Genomic DNA, 24,560 nt, shown 5'->3' on the forward strand with positions numbered 1-24,560 from the left:
AACAGATGTGTTTTTAGTTTCCGGTGTAAGATGTGTAGACGTCCTGCTGTCCTGATGTCAGTGGGGAGCTCGTTCCACCAATGAGGAGCCAGGACAGCAAACAGTCTGGATTTAGTCGAGTGATTCGCTCGAAGTGACGGAGTCGCAGGTCGACTGGTTGTTGCAGAGCGGAGTGACGAGAAATCCAAGTTTTTATGCGGATGCGGGCCGCCACCGGTAAGCAGTGAAGGGGGCGGAGGAGCGGAGGAGCGGAGCAGTGTGGGTGAATTGAGGCTGAAGACCAGTCGAGCTGCTGCGTTCTGAGCTCCACATGTCGCCCCCCCAGGCGTCGTCTTACACAAACATATTGATGCCCGGGAGGCCAGAGGGCGGAGGTCTGGGTTTCCAATTGCCTCTGCGGCATGAAAACGGCGTTCAATCTCCAGAGATGTGTGTGTCAGGTGTGGGATCCGCTCTCATCTGTCGTCTCTCCCCATCCAGAGAAGCCAATCATGAGGATGCTGGACGCTCGCATCGGCGACAAGGAGGCTCAGGAGTTTGTCCGCAGGCTGAAGGAGATTGAGAAGTCGATGGAGGAGGAGTAGAGGCCGTCCGCGTCGGCATTTTCTGACCACGTCTTGCGAACATGTGCTTTTGTACTGGTTCCATGTTTTACAATATTTGAATTTCTTTCCCAACGTTATCGTCAGTAATTATACCAAAAGAGGGAGAGAGAGAAGAAGAAAAAATGAAGCCGCTGAAGCTTATCGCTGTTTTTCCCGGGAGACGAACATCCTGTCACTGTGCGACCCTTCGCTGTCTGTCACACTATATTTTATGAATGGATAGTTGATGCCTCAGCGTTACCAGTCTATATTTTTTGTAACGAGGTTATTTGTTATCTTTGTTGTACGATCTTTGATATGATAGATTTAACGTTTCAGAACTATTTTGTGGAAGTAGCTAATGTATTCTATCGTGTATCGTCAGAGTCTAAATCTATACCTCAAATATGCTCAGTAGTTGCAGGGGAGTAACAAGTACGAGACTTTACAACGCACGAATGACAATACCGACGTACTGAAGGAAACCGCGAAGACACATTTAGCTTTTGGGGGATTGCTCCGAGTCTCGGTGTGTTGCGGCCGGTCATTCGGCTCAGCGGCGGCGGGGGCGAACCCTCCCCTGTGGCGCGCGCCGCAGCTCGGGTTCATTGGGCTTTTTCAGATTGCTCTTCACGACGCTCACGATGGGTCACCGGAGAGGCCACGTACCAATTCTTTTAACTCGGTTCCTTCTCGCCGTCTGACACCAGCGAGGCAACATCTCTGGAGGAGTGTATGTGACGGGTTGGCTGGCAACAACTGCACTAAGTGAAAGTTGTTCAGCACACTGACGGCAACAGAAATCACGTCCGTCATCTTTTCACGAGGAAAAATGGGTTTATTTAGAGAACTGATGTCCAATTACGTTAGTATTTTACTTTTTACGGCTTCATTTAATCATCCACTTTCCAGTTTAATGAGCTACACATCAATATGTTCGCAACTGAAACTTAATTGTGAAGCACCAATAATGTTTAGCATGTTTGGCTGTCATTTTGAGGAGGTTGATATCACTCTCATATCTGCAGAGTAAATATTAAAGTACCTCCAGCTGCTAGTTAGCTTAGCACAGTTGACCTGGATCTGTCCGACAGTAACAAAGTGCACCTATCAGTACCTCTCAAGCTCACTAATGTACACAAATGCATTGTAATCATGACACATTGTCGTAGTAAGAGTCGGCGTGAAGGTCAAACACACAATGTGTACAGAATATAACTGCTACAGATTTTGGTGATTTATGTCCCGTCCATGTTGCTAGCGAGAAGAAATTTACAATTTGATATTTACCGCCCTCCGCCGACTCTATATTTATTTTTATTTCCCCATAGATTGGCTCTAATACGCAATCATAGTATACAGACATGTACGTTTTTAAAGACGACAAATTTTTTTCAACGAGTAAACAAAATGTTTTCGGAGCTAGCTCACGGACTAAGTGACCAGTTAGCCCAGTCAAGAAAAGGTCACATGACCTCCATAAATCCACAACGTGTCATGTTCATACTCAAACTCTTAAACAGGTTCAAGCTCTCAGGTTCGCCAGATGGAATTAAAGTTATTACCAAAAAGTTATTTAGCATTCGAACGTTGGTTATATTTAGTTATTATTTCAGATTATTTCAATAAAATAAAAAAAGAATACTATTTTGTCAACTTAACTTATCGTTTAAATGAGAACACCAAATAAATTAAACAGATTTTACATTTTGTCATCCATTTATGGAGTTCAATTTGATGATTAATTGCTCTTATTTTCTCGAGGGAGCAGAAGAAGAATGAACTATTCATGCATTCCTGGTTATGGGGATACAGCAGGAGACCCTGATAATTGAAAGGGAGAAAATGCACTCTGACGTCCCGTCCCCAGAGATAACGCAGTGTGTTGCTCAGTGTGCGGCCAGATGGGAGCTAATTTGCAGCTAATGAGCTCATGGAGCGTTCAGAAAGTTATGGAAACGGCCGTAAAACACTTCAAGGCCTTTTATGATCGCAACTTTAAATGATATAGGCTCATCACAGGGTTTATACAAGGACCCACGTGTGAGTCTGAGTGCCAGTGTGCGAGGTAAAGAGAAATCAAAAGCATAATGAACCCGTGCAGTGGCATAATTATACATGAGGGGGAACGGCAGCAGCTCTCATTGGACTCACCGCTTTAATTCAATCCTCCGAAGCCATGTGAACTTAATGTTAGAATACAAATATGTGAGCAAAAAAGAAATTATGTTGTGGAAAATATCAAATTTGTATGCAAATGAAACATTACTAACCAACTCAAAAAAGAACATGTTATATATTTTACTCTGGTTGCTGTGACTTAGAAAACCAATGTTATCGTAGCAAGTCGCAAGGCCCAGTTCTCTGGACAGGATTAGATCTAAATCTATAATAGTTAATCATGTCTTTAAAAGGGAAAACTAGTTTTCTCATGGAGTACTTTTGGATCCCACGAACCGGTCGGCTGTGTCAGTCCTCAGAGTTCACTAACGAGGTTAATGTGAATCAGCTGTGTTGTCCTCATTACAGCTGCCACTGGTTCCAAAACTCCCACGACGTCGTGGACTCCAAAGCCCAAAACAGATCAATTAATGGAAGCATAAAAAATACTTTATGAGTCAAGATTTTTTTCACGTCTCTCTAATGGCTGAAAATTAATCTGACTTTTCAAACGAGATGTGTAATTTAATATATATATATATATTAGGCCCCTTTGTGTATTTAATCTGACTTTTCAAACTAGAGGTATATATATATATTTAAATTACACCTGTAGTTTGAAAAGTCAGATTAAAATATAAATATATATAATATATATTTATATTTTAATCTGACTATATATATATATATATATTAAGCCCCTTTAGACCTGGTGGAGCTCTAGACTTCAAATAAGTCAAATACTTCAAATAATACTGACTTAAATGGACTATTTTGAGTTAACCTGAAGTATATTTAGGATGTCATTTTGACTTAATTACAGTCCAGAAAACTGGTCCTTACTGTCACAAATGTAGCTGAGAGTTTACACTGTTGAACCCATAAGATGAGGCAGCTCCTCTACTCAACCCAAGAAGAAGAATAAAAGAACCCGCTACTTGATGTTGAGTCAGCCTTTGCATGTTTAGCTTGGTATTCTCAATTTGGGCCTTTTGGGAGTTGTTAACGACTGTTGCCGGTTTTTAAAATGTGTCACTTTTATTGTAGCTTGATGACCAGACAACAGGATCACACTGTAGCGAGAGCGGAGTGCCGGACCTCTCACGCCGACAGCATTTTATTAGTGATGTAACTTAAAAGTAGCTGCTTGTTGTCGTCTCTCTGTGGAGTCGTGAGGATGAAGCACGCAAAAAACTAAATACACACATCTATGCCTGCAGGGTGGGCTGCGTTGAGGGATGAATCCTCTCTGGCCATCTGAACAGCGCATGCCTCCATGTTTTATTTTAGATTTGAACACACAGGCAGAATGTGCAACTATCACTGGCCTCTTTCATCGTAAACGGGACCCGACATATCCAAAACAAAGATGGAAGGATATATATATATATATATATATAATGAATGGCTAGTTACTGAAATATTCTTAATTATTAAGTGTGGCAGTGATATTTTCTCTGCACTCAAAACCATCGACTGTATTATAACCAGATATTCTGGCCAGATGTTTACACAAATACATTCAACCTCACATTATACAATACAGAACTTTAAGATATTATATGATAAAATGTATACTGGGGTCACAATCAAACATGTTTACAGTTTTAGATTGAAAATCTAGATTCTTGGAGCGAATACAAATGGCTATGTTCAGTATTGTAGACGTCCTTCTGTTGCCCTTATTAGGCGGTCAGTATTAGTTGAGTAAATTGATTTTATTCTGGTGATTTTCAAAAGATTCAAATGCAGTATTTTAGTCTTCAAAATGTCCAGTGAAGTTGTAAGATCATTGTATTCATTTCCTACAAAGAGCTTTACACAAAAGACAAGTTTTGCTGATCATGAATTAAAAAAAGGGAAAGGATATCAGACTGTGAATTTGACAGAATATGATCAACATTTTTAGTTTCATGACCGTGCAGCTGACATATTTTTGTTTACTAATATATAGAAATATTTACCGAAACTAGTATTTGGATTGTCGTCTGCTGTCCAAATTAAAAGCCACCAGCCGGTGAAAATGTATCTTCAAGAAGCAAAAAAGCCTTCGATTTGTTATCGTAAAAAAAAGAAAAATAAGTGAATTATTTGTCCTTGAACTGTAAATGCCTGTGTTGCTGTTTACTGGAATATTATACCTTTGGGAGATGTCTATGACCTTGAATAAAGATTGTATCTAAATTTGAACGTGTTGCCTTCACTGACATGAGAACAGAGCATTTGACTAGCGTTATATATAAATATATAAATAACGATGGGAGTGATTAATGCACCTGTTGTTTCCAGACTTCGGTGTTAAGACACTGACCTGTTTCTCTCCACTTTGTCATCGTCATCCGCCCGATCGATGTCCCACGTTCCTTCCCTCAGTGCTCTCCTCGACCTTTAATCCCCCACACACACACACAGCAGCTACCAACAGACCAAACACATGCTGACAAGCAGAAGCAAGCCGAGAGCAAGAGACACGCAGTGAGACGCAGGAGTGTTCATTCTACCCGGAGACGAGCGTTTCTCAAGGAGCTGCTGCACGAGGACGAGAGTGCGGACGAGGCCTCGGCGCTCTCCCGAAGGCCGGTCGATACGCTTTCATCACAGAGGGTATTGAGTCGCGTCCTGGCTCAGGTGTGGAAGGGATCGTGTCATGTGGCGCACACACGCTGCGTCCATCAGCGCAGCCACTTTCTGAGCTCGCTGGCATCCATCCGGGGTCGTAAAATAGCAAAGCTGCACTGTGTCAGAGAAGGTCGAGACTTTTTGATTTTAACCACTAGATGTCCTCGTAATTTTACAAATCCGTTTTTTGAGGAGTCGTTATCATCGTCCTCTGATTGGTCAGAACTTTTCCACTCAGAAAATCCTCCTCTTCTATCGAGACGAGAGACTGTCATTTGGTTTTAGACCATTTTAGACTTTTCAGGTACTTAAACTGTGCTGTAGTATTCAATAATATAAAACATGACCAAGAATTAAGGATCACTGAAGGTGAGGATGAGGCTTTACTGATGCGAGGGGAAGTTTACAAGCAAAATGAATCACACCTGCAACATTAAAGTTAATGCATCCATTATTTTTTATTAGGATCCAATAATGGATATTGTTCTGACGTGGGCCGTAGTGCATCTTGACAACTTTTACTCTTGCTCCATTTAGTGTAATTTGAGTTGTTAATATTCTTTATACTTTTACTGTTGTGAACATTTTGAATGCAGGACTTCGACACTGTGATTGAGAGTAACTGCTCGCCTAATTGTTTAAGCACCATCAAAATGAATCCACATGCATCTAGAATAAGGTTTGAATTAAACATATTCACATGCCCAGATTCTCTCCATCCCCCTCCCCAGACTGAGTCAAGCCACCTGTCATCAATTAGTCCATTTATTTTGAGTTTATCAATAAGATATCACATTAAATAGGTTTTTCTGAACCAGGTTTATGCGCTTGTGCATGCAGTATGTCTTGACATTGTTGATTTTCACTTTTTCATTGTCTCTGTTGAGGGCAGGTGTCTCTTCTTCTTCTTTACGATGACGATACACACTGCCGGTCAGTCGACAGTGAGCAAGTGGAACGTGTTTTATTAGATGCTCAGCTACTTTAACTATAATTGTAAAAGCAATGTTCCTGTTAGGATCACATTTCAGAGGGAATTCCACCCCACTGGTTTCCCTCACTCCCATGCAGTGGTTCAGTCCAATCATGGAGGGCGCCACAAGGGGTATATAGGGCTCCATAGCGTTTATTGTCGAGGGGGGGGGTGGTTATTGCTCGTACCTTCCTGCGAGGCAATGTTGTGTCAGTGGCTTTATTTTTATTACAACTGACTTGTTCTTTGTTATTTTTCCTGGGACTATAAGCTCCTACCTCCTGAGCCTGATCTCCTTTTGTTTCCAGCGCAGCCACTAAGATCCTGTATTGATGACACATTTCTATCAGAGCTGTCACACAACTCTTATGATTGGAAATAGAGGAACTCTTAAAAATGAAAATAGAGGGGCAACGATGACTGATGAATGCACTTTGAGGTGCTTTGAAATACATGCTTTCGGAATTCTGACCCCAAAAAAAACAACTTTTATGTCTGAGTTTTTTCATCTTCCCCTTCTCTCTTCTCTCAGGTGTTCTCTGGGTTTCTGCAGCACAGGGAGGAGATCTGGGAGCCTTCCGCCGGTGTTGATCCCCAGGAATGTTGGCAGAGCCTCCGCTGGCTCTGGCAGACACGTTTAACAGCGCTGTGATCCCGCCGTGTCTTATCTCCCCTCAAACAACCGTAATCCTCCCCACAGAAACTTTACACTGTAGAGCCTGTGGCCTCCCGGCTCAACCTGGAGCCCCCACACAGACACTCTTCCCCCCCCCCCCCCTCCCTTTTTTTTCTTCTTCCTGGCAAAGATTTTAGATTGCACACCTGCAGAATCTCTGACGTGGCATTGCACGGCTTTTACTTTGAAGGGCCGACGGCTCAGGTTTAGTCAGGACGCTTTTACATTGACATCAAGCTCACCGAGCCAACGGTGTGTCTACAGTATATGCTCGCGTACTTAAACGACTTAAATTATTCTGTCTTGAAGAATGGAGCGATTGAATACTCGATGCCCTTCAACCGACATGTCCTCCTTTTGGAAATTGGAGTGAGTCATATGTCTGTTAGCACCAAGGCCTGAGGCGCTTCCTTCAGACGAGTTTAAACACCTGTCGTCTGCAGGTGCATGCTTTGCCGCGGCATCGGCATAATCGGGCACTTCAGAAGTCGGCCTCTCCTTCGAAAGAACACAGCGAGTCCTTTGTGGCTTCGGGGGCCTCCGTCGGAGTGAGCGGAGATAACATTGGCCGGCGTGCCTCAGAGGAATGCGAGTGGGACCGCGCTCGGGCCGGAGCCAGAGCGGCTCAAACACATTTTGTGGACACGAGCTTCGACACGCTCTGATTACGTTCACGCCGATGTAAAACCAGAAAGTGCTCCGGGGCTTCTAGCTTCAATGCAGCAGTTTCTGCTGAACAAGAAATACCCACAATCCATTGCATACTTACATTAAAAAAGTGGGGGAATCCCAACCCATGTTGAAAGGAGTTGGCAGGACAAGTTTAGGCCTGAATGCTCGGCTCATATACACTGTGGATATGAATACCTCCCGTCATAGATTCAGAAGTGTTTCTTCCAATGACTTCAGCCAACGACAATATGATTTTTCATACTGAGATAGAATAAAAAAACGTTCACGTTTACCCAACATGTTGAACAATAAGCCTCACTTTACAGCAACATCCATGACTTTGAGCTGAGCTGAAGGCGCTACAGTTGAATGTTCAGAGTGTATCTACGATTGAGGGATCGCCTCTTCTCAACATGGCGACTGCTGAGTCAGCGGCTAGGCGCTAACGGTGCTAAAGGCTAACAGCGCCCCCCCCCCCCCGCGACGACGTCGCCGGCGGCCATTAGTCACTTCATCAACGTTGTGACGCCAGCAAGGCGACGCTGCCAATGGAAAGTCAATTTGGATCCTCTTTGTCGTGTCGGACTCACAAATTCAACGCATCCATGTGAATATGCAACTCTCAGAGCTCGTGGGACAGAGTAGGAAGAGTGAGAAAGACTTATTATGGTGGGTGGACAGGTCAGATATACCAGTATGCAAGACCGCTGTGTATTCTACTGCAGCTCATATACTCGTGTTCAGCCCCAGCTTGATGTTTTTCAAGGAGGAGAGACTTCTTTCTCTTCTCAGGTGGACATTACACCACTATGTCATAGGGCGACCAGACGTCCTCTTTTCCCCGGACACGTCCTCTTTTTGAGACCTAAAAAATGCGTCCGGCAGGGATTCCAAAAACGTCCGGGATTTTGCTTCGTCGGATATTTGTGTTTCTCTGGGTCTTTCACAAACTAGTTATTACGCCCTTACAAGTTTTGGAAATGGTATCTCCCTCACGTTCCACCTTCTTGCGCGAGCTCTAGAGAACAGTCATTGGTCGACCGATCTCAGCGTTGCCAGATACACGAAAATTATCCTCCTTTTAGGCATGTAGCCTATATCACAAGACAGGCAGAACAAGAGAGATGTTTCACCCCGAGACGAAGTGTCCTCTTTTTCACAAACTCAAATCTGGTCACCCTACGATATCATCACATTGCAACAAGCTGCATTTCATAAAGAGGATTTATAACTCCAGCTTTCTGCCCACGGGGCTTCCACACAGCAAACAGCCCGACGGTGTTTTGGGTTATGTATGGCAGTTGAGCAGAGGGGATTGTGTGCAGCCATGTCTCGCTGCATGAAGAACAGCATGTGCTTTACAGACTTGTGATAGTTCAAGAGGTTATCACATGAACAGCAGCGTGTGGACTGAGCCTTCTGACGGACCAGTCAACAGCCCCGGAGCGGCGTCTTTGATTCCTACCTCCTGTTTGTGAATGTTCTCCCTTCCCGTAAAACAATGAATGGCTGAGTCATCGCAGACACTCTCCCGCCACCACGGGTTGACGTCTGAGAAGGATCTTCATTTTGGGGACTTAAATGAAAACAGAAATGTTTTCTTTCGGGGACAGGAGTAATTATTGTGTATTCATGGATCTTCTGTTTATCCTCTGGGCTCAGCCGGCACACTCGCCGCGGTTCCTTCGGCCCGGCTCCACACACGCACGTCCATCCACGGCTATTCTTCTGCAAAAGCACGATAACAACTTGAGTGAGTGTGACTTCCTCCGTTGGAAACGTGCTCTGCTTAGATGTGTTTACAGTGATTACAGGTTTGAAAGGCGGCTTTCGACATCATTCATCAGCTCCCCCACGGTGATCTTTTTTTCCGTACGTGGAAAGGGAAAACACCTCCAAACATCGAAGCTTACATTGAGGCTTCATCCTGCCAAGAAACATCAGGCTTACCAGCTCCGCCTCCAAAAAGATGAACGTTCACATACGGCAAAAACTGCATGTGAGTTCTGCTGCGAGGGAAACATATTTTGCCTTATCACAAATAAGTTTCACGTGAATCCGCAGACGTCCGCGTGGGAATAAAACACAAGGCGTTCTCCAGGAAGCTGTTTGAGTCCCATGTGATCGAGTACTCCTCTTCCCTTTTAGTGTTGTTTCAAATTCATGGTCATTTTAAGCTAAACTAATAATCTCTTCTATTAAACCTAAGCTCTATGGTACTACAAGCTCCTTAACCCGCCTGTTACCTTTACATTTACTAACATATTTTACCCTCGGGGTCAATTTGACCCCAGCAATTAAAACCTCCAGAAAATTATTAGAATTAATATTGTTTCCCAAGTTTAAGTGTGAGGTACTTTATGTTTGTTTGTTGACTACCTAAATAGCCCTTTAAATATATAAAAAAGTTGATATTTCTTATATGTTTGACACAGTGAAAAACAGCCTGGGGTCAAATTGACCCCAAAGAACACCGACATTAAACATTGAATGGGGTCAAATTGACCCGAAAGGTAACAGGAGGGTTAAGATATGATGGAGCATCATCAATCAAGGCGTTGTAGGTGAGAAGAAGAATTTTAAATGTGATTCTAAATTTAAAGGGAGCCAGTGCAGAGCAGCTAATACAGGAATGTGATCTCTTTTCTTAATTTATGTGAGTATTCTGGATCAACTGTACCATGTGGGTATTACTGTCATTTACACTATTTGCATTGGCAATGCAAGAGCAAAATGGGAGACTCTGGGGAAAACAGTATCATGAGATCATGCCAGTAATCTGGCCTCGATAAAAGAGTTCAAACTGAAAGATATTCCTTCTGGTTATTAAATACTTTAATTAAATTAGTCCCACAATGTGACAGTTTTATTTTTACTACCAAAACACAAGCGAACATAAACCTTCTCCGATGAATGCAATGCTTGCGCCGCCTCCTCTCCCTGGAAGAGACACACACTGTATCCACTCTAGTTACACACACAGAGGGTAAAGGTCAAAAGGGGAAGATTGCCGCAGAGGGAACAAACTTGTTTCCACCTCCTAATCAAAGCATGCTCACGATTGCCGTCCATGGTGACATTAAAGATGACATTTTGAACCAGAGCTGTTTGGTCCTGTTGTCATGTAATTATGTTGCCCTTTTACAAAAGGCAAGAAGAAACAGAGCCAAAGTCTGGCCTCTTCAAAGTAGCAGCCATGCCACCCAAAGTCAGTATTAATTGAATCTGAAGGACCACCACCCTCGCATTTACCTCAAATGGCTCTTGTATTCTTCTCTCTTTGTGCTGCAAAGGCTAATATCCTCTGGTGAACAGACCCCTTTTTTTAATTTATCCCTCGACTGACTGTGGTCGGAGTAATCTTTAGTTCATTTCCGACAACAGCTCTCCATGAGCGGGGCATCCGAGGGTCAAGTGAGTCAGTGGCAAAGCCAAAGTGTCCACAGCTCTGCGTCTTTGAAGTCTTTGATGACCAACAAAGACGACCGTATCCATGGCCACCGGTGGTGAAAGGGGGAGAATGTGAACCAGATAATATCTCCCTCTCCGGTTCATTTCAAGGTCAGCGGACTTTTCACACCTCCCAAAACTTTTTACGGGACAAGAAACACATGCATGTATACCGCAGTGCTGCAGCACCTTTGGGAGACCAAGGGAAACGTGGCCTCTGAAGCCCACTTCAGGCTCAATGTGCTTCCTCTATCGCTCTTTTCCACGGCTGACAATATTTCATGACTTTGAAGTGAGGACTCTCTACCTCCATCTGCCTGATGGATCGTGGAGGTCTCCATCGTGGAATATGCCTACTACCAACTATTCATACACTCTGTCATATTCATTGAATGTATTTTAACTCTAAATCTGTCCTTCTGGTCACATGACATCTATTGTTCTGTCCATCCTGGAGAGGGATCCTCCTCTGTTGCTCTCCTGAAGGTTTCTTCCCTTTTTTCCCCCCTGAAGGGTTATTTGGGAGTTTTTCCTGGTCCGATGTGAGGTTTTGGGGCAGGGATGTCTATGTGTACAGATTGTAAAGCACTCCGAGACAAATTTGTAATTTGTGAAATTGGGCTATACAAATAAACTGAATTGAATTAAAGTATTTCAGTGGCTTTTTTTTAAGATTCAGGAGGATACAGATCCATTGGAGCATCCTGCCACCTCTCTGCCCAAGGTATTCGATATTTTATTCCTGCGTAGGGGCGTCGTTAGGCCTATTTTGGGGGGGGGGGAGGCTACAATCCAATAGCCTATCATCATACTTAATGATATGATCCCGGGCACTAGGACCTTGGGGAGGCTGCTGCTCTGGCTTTCTCACTCTGCTAAGTAACGTCTCTCATCTACGGCAGCCAGGATTACAACTAATGACGTTAGCTCAAAGTCAATGATGCGCGGAGTGACCTGTAAGTCCAGGTAGGTACAGAATGTGACTATACGTAGATTTTAATGATTTTTACCTGCTTCCATTTAGCTTTACTTGAAGAGTTAGAAACTGTCTCCAGTGAGCGAGCAAATTCGAAATACAAGAAATAACTATCGACATCTCTCTATTCTTTGCATTAATATTATAATGTTTTTCTCCATTGAATGGTATATTTGACACTGAACTAGTTGATCTTTATCTTTATGAGCATAAAATATCATCATGACCCTGAAGTTATGTCTCTTACAGTGGATATCCGGGACCCCCCCCCCCCCCCCCCAAAAAACATAACCTTGCTTTACACTCCCCACTTTCTTTGAATCCTACAAATGCCCATGGCTGCACATATTTCATAACTTCTAAGTGAACGCTGTATAAAGTATTTCTGTGGCAACCGTTCCGTTTCCTGGAGAGATTCACCAAAGATACAGCCCCAAGGGAGCATCCTGACACCTTTCTGTCCAAGGTATTCAATATTTTAATCCTGTGTACGATGAAAGAGCTTCTTCCACACAGAATTATAATAACTTCAACTTAAAATGTAAAAATAGAGATACAAAAAAAGGAGGAACGGTAAGAAAGTGTATTTTCATTGTAAAAAAACATACAACGAAATGAAGTTGCCGACTCATCATTCAGTACAGCAGCAACAGTAAAAACATGTAGAAAAACATTAAGACGGGACATTTAAAATAAATAATAATAAATAAAACATACAACACAGGCATCAATCGCTTCAAAGTGAACACGTGTCATGTAAAAGAGTATGCATGCTAATATATAACAAAATCCATATGAAACGAGGCTCATAAATGTGAGGACAGTATTGCACAATGAGAGGGCGTGTAAATATAAGTACGTTTGTTCATTAAAATCCTCCGCGGCCAAAGTTCAGCGGGTGGGAGGTGCAGCTGTATGTATTGCTCTCTGTCCTTCTCCTCACATGGGGGCTGTGGGAAAGAACCGGAGGAGTCCTCCCAAAAGGGAATACGGATGAGAAACACACATCCAGAGGGCCTCTGTCCGGCCGTGGCCCCTCCAGCGCTACATCAGCAGGGCTGAGCGCTGGAGGGGCCGCAGGGGCATCGGTGACGCCGCGTTGGCACTTTCAAGTTGAGCTTTGTGTTTTCAGGACAGGAGCAGCTGATAAAATGTTATTCCACCGCCCTGTGCCGAGCACACGGTGTTCCCCACAGGCTCAGCTGCCCCGTGTTTGTGCTGCTCCGTCACCTGGGATCTTGACTTTAACTTTGGTACGGCCCATTTGTTTCATTTTAGGAGTGAACATGGCACATTGTTCCGAGCAGGTGGTCGCTGAGTCCTGTCCGATAGCGTGTAATAATAATGTATTAACCAATAGTGTGTAATAACAACATGCTTACCGATAGCATGTAATAACAACTTACTAACCGCTAGCGTGTAATAACAACGTGCTAACCGCTAGGGTGTAATAACAATGTGCTAACCGCTAGGGTGTAATAACAATGTGCTAACCGATAGCATGTAATGAAAACGTGCTCACCGATAGCATGTAGTAACAACTTACTAACCGCTAGCGTGTAGTACAATGTGCTAACCGCTGGCGTGTAGTAACAACTTACTAACCGCTAGCGTGTAATAACAACTTACTAACCGCTAGCGTGTAATAACAACTTACTAATCACTAGCGTGTAATAACAATTTACTAACCGCTAGCGTGTAGTAACAATGTGCTAACCGCTAGCGTGTAATAACAACTTACTAACCGCTAGCGTGTAATAACAACTTACTAACCGCTAGCGTGTAATAACAACTTACTAATCGCTAGCGTGTAGTAACAACTTACTAACCGCTAGCGTGTAATAACAAAGTGCTAACCGATAGCGTGTAATGAAAACGTGCTAACCGATAGCGTGTAGTAACAACTTACTAACCGCTAGCGTGTAATAACAACTTACTAATCGCTAGCCTGTAGTAACAACTTACTAACCGCTAGCGTGTAATAACAGCGTGCTATCCGATAGCGTGTAATAACAACTTGTTCTGTGATTCACACTCTGAGCGAGCGATAGTATAAAAAGTGTTAAGACTATTTATGGTCGGTGGAGACGAGAAGTGGGTCAAATTAGACATTCAACCAGTTGGCCGGTGTTCTTTTAGTTCTCTTAAAGTTATGTTTTTTTCATTTTATATCGCTTTTGTACTTATTTTAAGCCCAACCAGGATGGATTTTCTTTGAACTAGCTAAACTGTAACAATGTGGCTAGAAATTACACACATAAAAAAGCTCAAATGCAAACATGTCTTTAAAATGTTATTTATACGCCCTCCAATGAGATCAGGTTGTATCCACAGTGTATTCTAGCAACATTGTCCTTTTCATTTTGCATTGTTACGGCCACAAACTCAAACTTTTCCGACTTGTTTTTAAGTATTCAGACGTGTCCGCGTGAGCCCAAATCTCATTGAGTCCCATCCAACGTAGTCTTTTAAATAGTCCTATTGTTTGTTCCAGCACATTCCTTCCTTCCACACCGTGAACTAAACATATATACGACCACTTGGCCACTTGAATATCGTAGAAGTTAAAACGAAATGTGAACGTCTCTCACAGTGAGTCGGAGGAACAAAGATGCCGCTTGAAAGAGGAAACTGTCCAAGTACGCGAAGCATGCGGCCCTCAAGATGCCAAAATCCTCTCCGTGGACCCGGGTTTTTACCCAGAATCCCACACTCAGCCTCTCTGGGCTTCTCAAAGGCCTGATGGACGCCGTCGCCGAGTCGTTGAAGGACCACCAATGGCGGTTGCCAACACTCCCAAGTGTGTGCTCGTCGGCTCCCACACAGCTGGTCAACTCTGTGGCCGTTGTGGGTTCACCCTGCTGTGTGTGTGTGTGTGTGTGTGTGTGTGTGTGTCATGTGGACATCATGTGGTGAGCTTTTTCAAAAGAACCTGCCATTCTGTATTCCTGCAGAACAGTAACTCCGCCCCCCTCCCCCTCCTTTGTGAGAGGACCCCGGCCTGACGTAAGTCCAAGGGTACGCTCGGTCTGCGTCAGTGTTGCCAGGTCCGCGGTTTTCCCGCGGAATTGGGCTACTTTTGAAGTGTTGCCGCTGGTTGAATTTTTTGTCCGCTGGTTCTGGTAGACCTATTTTGCATGCCAATTACATGAATATCTTAAAATAAAAATTCATATTTTAAATGAAATAATTTATTTATACCCAAATCCTACCAAACTGACTCCAGATCAGCACGTACACACATGGACATGGATTTTAAAAGCAGTGTATATGGTTTGCCACGGACATATTTTGAGTTCTGATATTGGGATGGGTTTTATTGGCCATTGGGCTGGTTTTGTCACACAGACCTGGCAACCCTGGTCTGCGTGGATGTTACGATCTCAGACACTTAGGAAGTAGGACCCAATTGCACGACCCGGGAGGCAGAGATAAAGTATTTGTAAGTACTTTATTTTTCGGTTCTGCAGTGAACAAAATGAAAGCGCTCACGTAGTGAGGGATCAAAAACTTTTCAAGAGCACAACATAACCCGACCTGATCATGGCAAAAGACCAGACGAACTGACAAGGAACACTGGGAGACAGGGAATTTAAGCACATGGTAACAAGACACAGGTGGGACCAATCAGGGCGGGCTGACACTGATGAGCATAGGAGACAGGTGTGATGACAGGTGAAAACAATCAGGAAGCCTGGAATGAGAGAAAGCTAACATAAATGACATGAACCTCTCTAGCATATCTGTCGGTGCACAACAGTACCCCTCTAGGGCCAACTCCTGATGGCCCAGGCTGATTGTAAAAGTCGTGGATAAGAGTCTTGTCTACGATAAATGAAGCAGCTATCCAGCTTCTAGCCTCAGGACCGTAACCTTCCAGTCTACCAGGAATTGCTTGCCCCTCCCTATTACGGACCTCCAGTAGCTTACGGACCTTGTAAACGTCACCCCTTCAAAGAACTGGGGCGGTGGAGGGGCTTGAGGCGGGAACAAGTGTGCTCTCACACACCGGCTTGATTCTACTAACGTGAAACGTTGGGTGCACTCTCAAGGTCCTGGGAGTTGCAAGCGTCGGCTGGGTTGATGACTCTGGACACTGGAAACGGACCCACAAATCTCGGAGCCAGTTTCTTTGAGGCGACATGGAGTGGTAAGTCTTTGGTAGAGAGCCAAACCTTTTGGCCTGGACTGTAGGAGGGAGCGACCCTGCGATGAACGTCCGTAACAGCCTTCATCCGAGCTGAACTTCGGAGAAGAGACTGGCGAGCACCAGCCCAAACTCTGCGACAACGTCTGATCATGGCATGTGCCGATGGAACCATCACCTCTTCCTCATTGTTAGGGAAAAGTGGAGGCTGGAAACCATTGACACAATGGAATGGAGAGAGACCTGTGGCCGCCGTAGGAAGGGTATTGTGGGCAACCTCGACCCATGTGAGGTGGTCACTCCAGGTGGTCTGGTTCTGGGAGACGAGACAACGTAGCGTAGTCTCTAGTTCTTGGTTCAGACGCTCCGACTGTCCATTTGACTGAGGGTGATATCCTGATGACAGGCTGACGGTGGCACCTATGAGTCGACAAAACTCTTTCCAGAAGGCGGAAATGAATTGTGGACCCCTGTCGGAAACAATGTCATTAGGGAATCCATGGATCCTGAATACGTGATTCATCATGACCTCTGCGGTGACTTTGGCAGAGGGAAGCTTGGTCAATGGGATGAAGTGAGCCATCTTTGAAAATCGATCAACCACTGTTAGAACCGTAGTCTTGCCTCTGGATGAGGGAAATCCTGTCACAAAATCCATCGAAATGTGTGACCAAGGACGATGGGGAATCGGCAGCGGCTGGAGCAAGCCCATCTTAACTTGAGATGAGGTCTTATTACACGCACACACCGGACAAGCCGCTACATACTCGGCCACATTTTTCTTCATGGATGGCCACCAGAAACGTTGTTGAATCCTGAACATTGTTCTTGCTACTCCCGGATGGCACGAAAGCACAGATGAGTGAGCCCAGTGGATGACCTTGGAGTGAAGAGCCTCAGGAACAAACAGCAGATTGTTGGGACACTCGCTAGGCGCTGGATTCATGACATTTGCCTCTTTAACGTCTGACTCCACTTGCCAGGAAAAGGCTCCGATCACCCGGTTAAGTGGAAGGATGGTCTTGGGCTCTACCGCAAGTGGTTCGGGATCGTAAAGGCGAGACAAAGCATCGGGTTTTTGATTCTGAGACCCGGGACGAAAAGAGAGTGTGAAGTTGAATCTACTAAAGAAAAGTGTCCACCTGGCCTGGCGGGAGTTGAGACGCTTAGCCTTTCTTATATATTCTAGATTCTTGTGATCTGTCCAGACTAAAAACGGTTGCTCTGCACCCTCTAGCCAGTGTCTCCATTCCTCGAGGGCAGCTTTTACAGCTAACAATTCCTTGTTTCCCACGTCATAATTCCGCTCTGCCGTTGTCAACTTCCGCGACAGGTAAGCACATGGATGCATCTTGTTGTCTTCTGCAGAACGTTGAGACAGTACTCCTCCAATTCCCTCATTGGAAGCATCCACCTCGACCATAAACTGGCGCTGGGGATCTGGAATGGTGAGTATGGGAGCTGAGGTGAATCTATCTCTGAGAAGTTTGAAAGCAAGATCCGCCTGGGGGGTCCACTTGAAGGAACCTTAGGAGAAGTCAGAACATGCAGAGGAGCAGCAACAGAACTGAAATTCCTAATAAACTTCCTATAGAAGTTAGCAAATCCTAGGAACTGCTGAACCTTTTTCCTGGAGTCTGGTGTGGGCCACTGGGATACTGCACTGACTTTCGCAGGATCCATTTGGATATGATTAGGTGAGACTATGTATCCTAAGAAAGACACCTCTTCTGTGTGGAACTCGCACTTCTCTGCCTTGACATATAGCTGATTATCCAGTAGTTTCTGCAAAACTTGGCGGACATGGTTAACATGAGATTTAGCGTCTGGGGAGAAAATCAGTATGTCATCCAGATACACAAACACTGAAATATTCAAGAATTACCGCAAAACCTCATTCACAAAAGCTTGAAGAACAGCCGGTGCATTGCACAGTCCAAAAGGCATTACCAAGTACTCATAGTGACCATTCTGAGTGTTGAATCCAGTTTTCCACTCATCCCCTTGTTTTATTCTAACCAAGTGATATGCATTTCTTAAATCCAACTTGGTGAATATCTTGGCCGTTAGAAGCAGTTCAAAAGCAGATGACATGAGTGGCAGAGGATAGCGGTTCTTCACCGTAATGTCATTTAGTGGACTGTAGTCTATGCAAGGTCTCAGAGACCCGTCTTTCTTTCCCACAAAGAATCCGCTCCGGCTGGAGACGATGAAGGACGGATAATCCCTGATTTGAGTGAAGAGGAGATGTATTCATCCATTGCTGTTCTCTCAGGTCTCGAAATCGAGTAAAGTCTCCCTTGGGAATGGGGGCTCGGTAAGAGATCAATGGGACAGTCAAAATCTCGGTGAGGAGGTAGCGACAAGGCTTTAGACTTGTTAAACACTTCTTTTAAATCATGGTAACAGGAAGGTACCTTGTGTAGATCAGGATAGTCAGGGTGATCTATAATGATCCTACTAGAGTCTGTTGGTGCATTAACAGGTTGCGAAAGTTTACACCTGCCCTTACAATCCTCTCCCATTCCTTAACTTTCCTGAAGGCCAGTCTATGTGAGGATTGTGGATCTTCAGCCAAGGAAACCCCAAAATAATCGGGTGCTGAGTCGACTCAAAATATGAAATTGCATGCTCTCGGTATGGTCCTTATTTATAGTAATCCGTATGGGCTCAGTGCAATGGGTAACTGTGAACAACAAGCGGCCGTCTAAGGCACTGGCACTAATAGGATGAGATAGCGGGACAGTTTTTATTTTTAGCTGTTTGACTAGGCCCCAGTCTATAAGGCTTTCGTCAGCCCCTGAGTCTATTAACACACCCTGGTCAAAGGTCTGATTGTTAATACAAATGTCTACCTGAGTAACAGGTCGAGGAGGAAGTCTGCGGAAACTTGCTCACCAGCGCCTCCTTTGACTGGTGAGCACGATCTTTCCGGGCATGAAGCGAGTTGATGACCCGCTGGCCGCAGTAGAAACAGCAACCTCCCGTGACGGCGCTGCCTCTCCTCCAGAGAAAGCCTGGTTTTTCCAAGCTGCATGGGTTCCCCGGAGTCATTCGGAAGTGTAGTCCTCTGATGGTCCGGTAACATGAGCTGGAAATCCTCAGCTGGCGGCGCGACCCTCCGAGGCGAATTCTGGAAGCTGGGAATAACATCTCGGTTGCGTCGACGCTCCTCTCTCTTTCGAAGACGGTTATCGATCCGGATGGCCACAGCGATGAGGATTCCAGATCCCGGGTGTCTCCAGTGGAGCCAGCTGGTCCTTTATCGGTTCCGAAAGTCCTGTCATGAAGGCGTCACGAAGAGCCGGAACATTCCATCCGCTGTCCGCTGCTGCTGTACGAAACTCGATGGCATAATCAACCACCTGACGGTTGAGCTGGCGTATTTGAAACAGTCTTCTGCTGGCCTCCGTAGCAGGCGATGAGTGGTCAAAATGCGCCTCATAGTCTCTATGAAATCGGCCAATGAGTAACATAGTTCGGTGTCTCTAGACCATTCTGCAGTAGCCCAGGCTGCAGCTCTTCCCGTTAAATGCGACACAATAAACGCCACTTTACCATGCTCAGATAAAAAAGCTGCTGGGTTGTGTTGAAAATGCAGATCACACTGTACCAGAAAGGCTCTGCAATAGGAAGAGTCTCCGGCAAATCTCTCCGGAAGAGCCAGCCGTAACGGGGAGGAAACAGCCTGACCTGGGTCGTCAGCTGGAGTATTGACAGGCAAATTCTCAGCTGTGGATGACGTCACCGGAGGAGCAGTCTGTTGATGAGTGAAAAATTATTCATTTGGGCAACCAGTTGTTGCATCTGTGTAGATAATTCTTCCTGAACCCCCGCCTGGCGTCCTCTCAGCTCTTGTATTTCCCGGCTGACTTTGTCCAGTTTTTCCTCGTGATGAAAAATCGTCACGCCCTGTACCGACAGAGCGGCGTGAAACGTTCTTGGGTCGGCTGGGTCCATAATGTGGTCAGTTCGTTCTGTTACGATCTCAGACACTTAGGAAGTAGGACCCAATTGCACGACCCGGGAGGCAGAGATAAAGTATTTGTAAGTACTTTATTTTTCGGTTCTGCAGTGAACAAATGAAAGCGCTCACGTAGTGAGGATCAAAACTTTTCAAGAGCACAACATAACCCGACCTGATCATGGCAAAGACCAGACGAACTGACAAGGAACACTGGGAGACAGGGGAATTTAAGCACATGGTAACAAGACACAGGTGGGACCAATCAGGGGCGGGGCTGACACTGATGAGCATAGGAGACAGGTGTGATGACAGGTGAAAACAATCAGGAAGCCTGGAATGAGAGAAAGCTAACATAAATGACATGAACCTCTCTAGCATATCTGTCGGTGCACAACAGTGGAGACGGAGAGAGGGGGAACATTGTGACGTCTCGCCCTCGAGTCGCCCGGTCCTTGTTTGTTCTCACTTCGTGAAGATATGTTTTTACTGCCCATCTGCTTCCATTGAACTGTTTACACAAGACCACGTGTCCCAAATTCCTCTAGCAAAACACGCAAACAAATCCAAGTTGCCTTCTTCTGAATTTCAGAAGAAATGTGACGCCACAATGAGATGGATTCAAACCTCGAATGACATATTGAGACCCAGACCCTCGAAGTTAATAAGAGAAACGGGGGAAAGAAACACATGTTGATCAATGATCCAGAGTCGATGAAGCTCTCTCTGCTCCCGCCATAGTGTGGATGTACTCTCTGCACTCCAGTTATTAAAACTGGCCTCTTGACAAGCGTGGAATGAGTGAGCTGCCCCTCTGGTTCTCATCAGAGCCGCGATGCTTGTTTGGCGAGCGCCATCTGCCCCCCCCCCCCGACGGGCTGAAACTCAACCCAGATGCCTGCTATTTGGCAACTGTCTCGTTCCATCGGCTCGACTCCCCTCTCGGCGGTACAGCACGCGGCGGCCCCACCGGCGGTGGCGGTTTATTGATCTGGGCTTGAACGTCGGAGAGATGTAAGAAGAACAGCAGCGAGGTCCGGAGAGACGGAGATCTGTGAGAAGTACGGAGCAGCATGGAGAGGGGGAGGGACCCTCGTTTGGAGTGTAAATGTAGAGCTGAATTATAAAAGCCTGATTATGTGTGTGTGTGTGTGTGTGTGTGTGTGTGTGTGTGTGTGTGTGTGTGTGTGTGTGTGTGTGTGTGTGTGTGTGTGTGTGTGTGAAGAGGAGGTCATTCTGTGATGAAGATTGTATCATCTTAAACGTATATTTTTCCAAAAACTTTAGAGATTCCACGGAGACTCAGAATGGAGATCCACATATTAACACACGATATGATGCAGAGTACAGTGTGTATGCATACTTTACCAAATCAAGTGCTTTCACCCACATACACACACCTACTGTATATACACACACACACACACACACACACACTTTCGATTTTCTGTATGTTCCACAAATGGAAAATTGACAATGAAGACGACTTTTGACTTTAAAAAAAATATATGTTTGGACACACATACACACACACACACACACACACACACACACACACACACACACACACACACACACACACACACACAGCGTCTCCCATTTCGCTGAAGTACTCCAAACACCCGTCGGCTGTTACACAACTGCAAAATCCTGCAGTGTGTCCCAGAATGCACTGCTGCTCCCTTTGAAGTGAGGAATGACGGGCTCATCTGTGGAAGAACCCCCCGCTGTGAAAACCTGCTCCGTCTGTCCGTCCATCTCAATCCAGATGACGTCTAATTCCGTACAAAAAGAAATTAGGAAAAGCCAACGTAATGACATCATGCTAATGGGATGGAGACACTTTTCATCACTATTTCATCCATCAGCCCAAACTCAGAAGTGCAGCAACGAAAACGTAAAATATATTTCTGAGCGTTTTGTGATGGGAAACGTTCAGTTTTGAAAATGTGTATTTAACAGTAAATCAGCAGCATCCAGTCAAATTAAGAAGCAGAAAGCATTTTGTTTGATACAGACTATTGTTTACTATTTCCATCCATACATGTTGTTTATGCGATGTTGATTATTGAACCGAGACTGAAAGGCAGGAAGAACATATTCAGAAGGATAAATTATCGCTCTCCAAAAATCTCCAAGATTTTTTTTTTTATAATTGTGGTTGAGTTGTCATTTTACACATCAAAAAATAAATAAATAAAAAAGTCTCCACTTTTTAATATTAAAGCTTTATTGAGAAAGTGACACAGTGATATGATTCAGATACTCCTCCCTTCTATTTGTGCCTGATGAACATATATCATGAGCTAAATAATCTATAGTTATACATAGATATTTGGAGATAATGTGTGCGTGTGTGTGTGTGTGTGTATACAGTCTGTGACCCCTTTGTAAATCACCTGTTGTCTCTCAGGGGTTTCACTTGCTCTGAATCTAATGTATGCAGCTCTAGAAAGTCATAAATTCCACGGAGCATCAGCGATACCGTTCCTCTCTGTGTGTCCCGGTGGAGACCGTTAACCCCTTCACCTCACAGGACCTGAGTGTGAATGATGTGCTGCATTTCGTCAGCATCGTGATGTAACTCACGCAGACCTCCGCCTTCATCACGATAATGTAACATACAGAGGCAGCCATTGTCTCATTTCATTTCATTTATTTGAAGAGGGACCGTACACATCACTCATCCCAGGGGTGAACGTGACAGTCTTAGCTGTGAGGCTACATTTCAACCGTCGTCCCTGTGGCCAGATATTACACGCCTTCACTAATGGAGAAAAAGGTTCTCACAGAAACATCATAAAAAGCAATAAACATACAGGTTGCGATCAAATACAGGCCTCATCATAAAATCATTAAAGAAACATCATAAAAAGCAATGAGTATACACACAATCACTGAGGAGGGAGTCTCACGAGTCACGCTCACACATCTGATGGCTAAAGAGCCAGTTCTTCAGGCCGTGTTTAACAGAGCGATGTGTTCTGCTAGAGCGTCTATGCAGAGGCATTCCAGAGGTGTCACGCTGCGAGGGACCGTCTCCCTGACCACCTGAGGGAAACAGACACTGGACTCTTTTAAGACGGCCCTAAAAACTTTTTATTCAGAAAGGCATTCATCGCTTTTAGTTGGCTTTTATGACTTGTTTCGAATATTCCTTGTTTATTGTTTTAACTATGTACTGGCTATGTGGCACTCTGAGATTCTTGGATGAAGAGTGCCTTATAAATGGAATCCATCATCATCAGTTAATATGCACTGAATATTTGCACTAGTTTAGCAACGCCAGATAGTTTATATTTATATCTCCGCATTATTTATAATCTGTATATCCTGTATTTATTATGACACTTTCTGGTTGGATGCCAAACTGCATTTCGTTGCTCTGTACTGTGGAATGACAATAAAGTTGAATCTACTCTAATCTAATCATCATCATCATCAGCAGCAGCATCATCATCATCATCATCATCAAGGACTGGTAGGATCTCTCTGTGGGATCCAGTAAGTGACTGAAGGCTCCTCCGTCCAATAGGCAGCGTGCATGATGTGGGACGACGTTTTTTTCTCTCTCGCAGTCCATCTTTATTGGATCAGAGGCGTGTTCTTTTGTTTTTCCGCTACACTCGTGTGTTTTTTTAAGGGCGCGAAGGAAATGTGGCCGATGTCAGAGAGAAAGCGGCGTCGTGGTGTAATGACACCCTTGTGGTTTTTCCCTGATCCCGCCCCGATGTCCTCCATGCGCCGGCTATAAACACAGAGTCCCACCTCCACATGACCTCACTCACACAAGACATCCTCCCGCGACCACCTTAAAAACACAAACAGTGTGCACACACGAGGAACGCGAGGACAATGGATCGCGCTCCACCGACGTCTCGACTCCAGCCGTGGGAGGCGGATGTGCTCGACGCTCCGCCTGCTCTCGGCTTGTCCCGAGAAGATCCTGTGTGGTGAGCGGAGGAGTGGACCTGCCATAAAAACAAGGCTTCCAGACGAGGGGCGGTCGCCTCCACGCAAACCTCCCACAGTGCATGAGGAAAAATAAAAGGCCAATAAACATGGCGGACAGAGAGCGGGTCCAGGGAGTAGAGAGGGGCCGGTGACGTGTGATGTCCGGCTGTCAGAAGATTAAACTCCGGTACACGTTATATTCCGTGTCGCACTTTATTTATTTCGGGAACCGGATATTTGAGATGTTTCTGAATAGGAGAGCTGGAGCTCATCTGATAAGGTTTAGGCCTCGAAACAAAGCGGCAAGCCCGAGAACAATAGAGAGCAGGAGGGGGACGGGGGGGGGGGGGGCCGGAGAGGGGGGCGGCTGAACAGATTGAACCAA

The 24,560-nt window shown here is 44.9% G+C and overlaps 1 protein-coding gene across 1 annotated transcript in view; it reads left to right on the forward strand.

The window, feature by feature from the left end:
- baiap3 (BAI1 associated protein 3) overlaps nucleotides 1–4,934 on the forward strand; it is a 51,307-nt gene extending 46,373 nt beyond the window's left edge. The window contains exon 34 of the mRNA XM_056407742.1: nucleotides 481–4,934. Coding sequence (XP_056263717.1) covers nucleotides 481–584 — 104 coding nt within the window. The 3' untranslated portion in view covers nucleotides 585–4,934. The remainder of the gene's footprint in view (nucleotides 1–480) is intronic.
- Nucleotides 4,935–24,560: the final 19,626 nt, after the last annotated feature.

This window comes from Pseudoliparis swirei, chromosome 23, assembly GCF_029220125.1.
Source record: "Pseudoliparis swirei isolate HS2019 ecotype Mariana Trench chromosome 23, NWPU_hadal_v1, whole genome shotgun sequence".
Taxonomy (NCBI): domain Eukaryota; kingdom Metazoa; phylum Chordata; class Actinopteri; order Perciformes; family Liparidae; genus Pseudoliparis; species Pseudoliparis swirei.